The following is a 4,822-nucleotide window of genomic DNA, read 5'->3' as shown; positions in this document are numbered from 1 at the left end:
TTAAAGTATGATGTTGATGCCTTTTTAAAGGCTGCTAATCATTTCAAATAGTACAACTTTTGTATACATTGTTGCCTTCAAATATATCCTTGCTCCAATATTAATAAATAATTTTCTCCTTTATCCACTAGGGGATGCTGGAGCATTTAGACAGTGGGTATATATGAGTGGGTAATTGGAGCCTGGCACTTAAATTTTTTGTCAGTTAGTGTAGCTAGCTCCTCCCCCTCTATATTCCTCCAATCCCAGTTTAGATTAGCGCTTTAACTAGCCAGGTGTTACAAGGGCTGTTTCCAGCCCGTTCTTATTTACTTTAAGATGCCTTGGATTTATGGTGTCATTTTTGCTAGTCTGCCCACTGTTTTTGTTTTGCTGACACAGGTTTGAAACATAATGATGAGGTAACGGGGTATAAGTGTCTGCTAATGTTCCATTATTTTAGACAGGTTGAAAGTTTCTTTGCCCGATGCCTTTATACTGTGTTTGCTTAAAAGACCTGAATTAGGAAACCTGTAAAGTGACGCCTAGATAGCCGGTTTCTTGAAGACGATGTGAACCAGTAAAGCATTTGAAATCTAAATATGTGTAGATCATTGAAAGCATACATACACCTCAAGTCCCATCCCACTTCTGCAGCAACATGAACCAAATGATCCCACTCATTTGTTTTCTGTCGCATACGTTTGTAGGGTTTCCAGAACGCTTTCTTTTGTGTTGGCTTTGCACTTTGGTTAGCCTGTATCATGGATTACCTTAAGAGCTGCAGCTAAGTTTAATTTAACGTTTATTTAAACGTATTCCGAATGTGTGATTTCTAATGCCAGTGTCCTTTTTGTTGTACATTTTAGAGTCAAGATTTCCTTTTGCACATGCCATCTGGTAACAGTGGTTCCAAACAGGAGTCCATCGGCGGAGGGAGAATGCTGGTTGGAGCTCAGAGTGCCGCACCCACTTTGGCACTTAATAACACGGCGCCCCCTGACATAACATGTAGTTGTGAAGCGTGCAATGAGCGCAGGTAAGCCTCACCTTTGGACAGAGAGCTATTTGCACTGCATATAGGGAGTGTCATTATGGTCCGTTACATTTTCCATAGCAGTGAGAGGAGGGCTGTGCAAGTAGGCAACATTCTGCATCATGGAGTAACCCAAGCTTTTGATTCTACATTCCTGGCAATGTTTAAGTGTTAAATATTCTGAATGAAACTATTAATGCTGGTGCAGACTGTTTTACTAGGATTCACGTAATAGTTTATATGGAAGTACTTGAAAGTTTGAAATGTACAATAAAGTGGGATAAATACAAATTATATTACACTTATTAAGTAATAGGTGGTAACTGTTTATGTAGAGGTAATGTAGTTTGGCATAACATGGTTGGAAAGAATAGTAGGAGGAGTGTGGGCTTAGACCATGTGTTCCCTGGCTCTGCAACTACTCCGCCTGCTCTGTGTGCCATTAGCTGAGTACTAGTTTAGGTAGAGATGCAGCATATCCTGTGCAGACCCTCTTACTCCCTTGAGAACAGGTTGAAGTAAGTGTTCCACTCTAGCTTTTATCAGTTACAATGCAACTGTTCTTGTACCAGAAACACTAGCTCCTTTCCGGAAAAGTGTGTTGTGGCACATCCTAAGAGTACCTTCCCTTGCCTCTCACTAAATTTGGTTCTTGATTTGATTTTATAACCTAGCTGTTAATAATTGAGAGTTATTACTCTTAAAATCAATGTCTGAAATAGATGGTGTGGCCATTCACCCACAAATGCTGTTGGGTGTGTGTTTGATTAAGGTCAGGGCTCCAATATGAGGATTGCGATTAAATGGACATGGAAGATATGGGGCTAGAACTGCATGTGTTTGAGGTTGGCCAACTCTACTGTGTCAATAAGTAGGCGAGTTACGTTTAAGGGTCTAGGCCAACATAGGAGATACAATTATTCAAACTGGTACTGGAAGCTTGCATCATCAGATGTACCACTATATGAACCAAAGAGCGTATGTCAGACTCGATGGGATTGTTTCATGATTACAGCTAAATAAACAAGGCTGCATAATTAAGACAGTGATATATTCTAATTCTTTTCTCCAGGGAAATTTCAGCAGAGACTGAACGGGAATCCCAGCAACTACAGAATTTTTGGTCAGATGTACGGTACATGGTTCGCTGCATATACCGTCAAGCTGGGACGCCGCTAGCGGATGACCAGGACCAGTCATTAGTGCCGGAAAAAGATGGGATGAAGGATTTGGTGGATAGGTAATTCAACAAGCCATCTACACAAGTGATAATTCTCGGCTATGTTCTAGTGTATTTCGGTGGGAATATATCTTTATTACAGTTGATTTAACTTTTGTTTTTGTGGTGTACAGTGTAATTAGGGTCAAAGATAATGTACTGCATTAGCTGGTGTAAAAGTGTATTTTGTGACACTGGAGAAACTTCAGTCCAGCAGTATGGTAGTATGCGTCGGAAATACTAGTTGCCTAGCAACAGCAGCATTCTGATGGATGGTGGCCTGTCCTTGGCATCTGGATATCACAGGACAGCAGTTCCCAGCCGTTGCCATGTTTTCACACACCACCTTGGTGCACTTTTGTTCTTGGGACACACATGTTAAAATACTGTACTAATGCGGCAATAAGACAAATTGGCTGCACTGCAAATCTGTGCTTTCTTCATATTACAATAAAGCACACACATGACCCTTATTACAAGTATTTTTTTCGTTTAGATCGGTGTTTCTCAAACTGTGCCGTGCACCCTTGGGTGCCTCGGGACACTAGCAGGGGTGCCTTGGATTGGTGATCCAGGAACAATTCAATCCGTAGTATTTATGGTCAACGTAATAGGCAAAACCAGTGCTGGTGGCTGTCAATAATAAAATGTGGACAAACCAAAGCAAATCTTGTAACTCGCCACACAATTGGACCTAAGAAATACAGTATAAACACAATTTACTTAATTTAATATTTCTTATTGAATTTCTCAATAAGAAACTTTTTGGCCTAGGGGTGCCATGAAAAAAATTCTGATTCTCTAGAGCGCGGTGACTCAAACTTTGGGAACCGTTGGTTTAGACGATCAGTTTAAGCACAGTGACACAGATTGTTCCCTGACAATGTCTTGTGTTGTCTGTTCAGCATTCTTAATGACTTGTAGGAGCTGTTATATCTTCTTTGTCATGTGCAGGTTATGTGAGCGAGATCCTTATCAGCTGTACCAACGCTTAGAGCAGCAAGCGCGTGAATACGTTTTGGAATTGAAAGTCCGTCTGCTGAAGCACTTGTCATTGGGGTTTAAGGTGACCCCCAGCATACAGGGGCCTCCCCAAGCTCACCAGTTCATCTCCCTCCTGCTGGAAGAGTACAGCGCCCTCTGTCAGGCGGCATGCACAATCGGCACTTTTCTTGTCACTTTGGTAGGAAATAAAATGACTATCCATTCACAACCTGAAAATAATACACATTTGATGACCGGCAATGTCTTTCGAGAGTTTAATTTGCAGGTTTCCCATTTTTCTTTCTTGTAGGAAAATGAGCATTTGAAGAAATTTCAGGTGACATGGGAATTGCACAATAAGCATTTGTTTGAAAACTTGGTATTTTCTGAACCGTTGCTCCAGAACAGCTTACCGGCCCTGGTTTCACAATTAAGGTAACAAACAATCAATAATCAAAACTAAATCTACTGTCCTCATCGGTTTTGGGTATTGCTCTTTGTGGGTTTGAAGCTGTTGTTTGTCTGTACAGACCTCTCTTTAATGTATTGTTGTTCTACACCCTGAAACAAAATATTGCATCATACCACCCAACCAACAGAACACGGCTCAGGAATCTGCCACCCCTTAAACTTGTAAGGCTCTCACCCCAGTTACCTGACAAGCAGACCTTTCATTTCCTCAATGTATGCTTTCTTTCCTGTAGCAAAGACCCAGAACTTTACTGTAACCTCTGTCGTTTAGACCATTTGGTGTGTTTTGGACCATTGTCCTACAATGGGATGCGGTTATCACAATACCGACGCTGGGATCCCGGATTGGATCTAGCAGCTTTCCAGTCGCCACACTCGACATGTGTAATAGTCAGTCAACTACTTGGGGAAGGGTGTCTCATGACTAGTTGGGTTGCCAGCCACCAGTCGCCATACTGTTATTTGGTTGCTGGGGTGTATATTTAATCTAGGTTCTGGGTGGAGTTTTTCAAAGCTTTGTTGACTGTCTTAAGCTGCTTGCCATGGGAGCATTATTCAGCCGTGTCACCTTTGGCTTTCTCCAGAAAATCCTGCCTGGACCATCTACTAATGAAATCTATACCAGTGTCTGGTTAATTACTGAGTGTAGCTGAACAGCATCTGTCATTGCATCTAATAAAGCCTAAAGGCCGCCGTTATCCAGCCATTCAACAGTGTTTTTGTGTGTTGCCCCAGGCTTGGGACTGCGTCACATGACTCATACAGTGAAGATATGTACAGTACCTTACTACAAAGGTACCATCAGCTGGAGCAAGAAATGGGTCAGATATCAGAGGAGTGGCTGGAGTGTCAGAAAAGAATTGATAACTATGTGGATGAACAGGTAAGGGGCATGCACTGACTTTCTCCTGTGGAGCAGCTGTACGGCAACGATTACGATTTGTTTTTATAGCAGCTTTGTAATTGGAATGCTGCAAGAAAGGATGCAGTCATGGTATCACAGTAGATCACAAGCACCGTCACAGGACTGTAGCTAGATTTTAAAAACCTACTCTAAGGCTGGTGCCACACATAGCGGCCAAGTGGGTCCCGCTGAACGGGACCTGCTTGGTTGGGAGGGGGTTTTTGTCTAC

The 4,822-nt window shown here is 42.1% G+C and overlaps 1 protein-coding gene across 1 annotated transcript; it reads left to right on the top strand.

Moving 5' to 3' along the window:
* Positions 1-852: 852 nt before the first annotated feature.
* On the top strand, positions 853-4,572 carry LOC135019138 (protein FAM193A-like; the record flags this gene model as incomplete). The annotated part of the gene is made up of 5 exons (XM_063953076.1): positions 853-1,018; positions 2,088-2,255; positions 3,189-3,417; positions 3,529-3,653; positions 4,425-4,572. Coding segments are annotated over exons 1-5 (819 nt in total), but the record flags the coding sequence as incomplete, so codon positions are not given.
* Between the last annotated feature and the right edge of the window lie 250 nt (positions 4,573-4,822).

This window comes from Pseudophryne corroboree, unplaced genomic scaffold (genome assembly GCF_028390025.1).
Source record: "Pseudophryne corroboree isolate aPseCor3 unplaced genomic scaffold, aPseCor3.hap2 scaffold_3307, whole genome shotgun sequence".
NCBI classification, from domain to species: Eukaryota; Metazoa; Chordata; class Amphibia; order Anura; family Myobatrachidae; genus Pseudophryne; species Pseudophryne corroboree.
The sequence above is the reverse complement of the archived record's forward strand: the minus strand, read 5'-3'. Positions and strand labels throughout refer to the sequence as shown.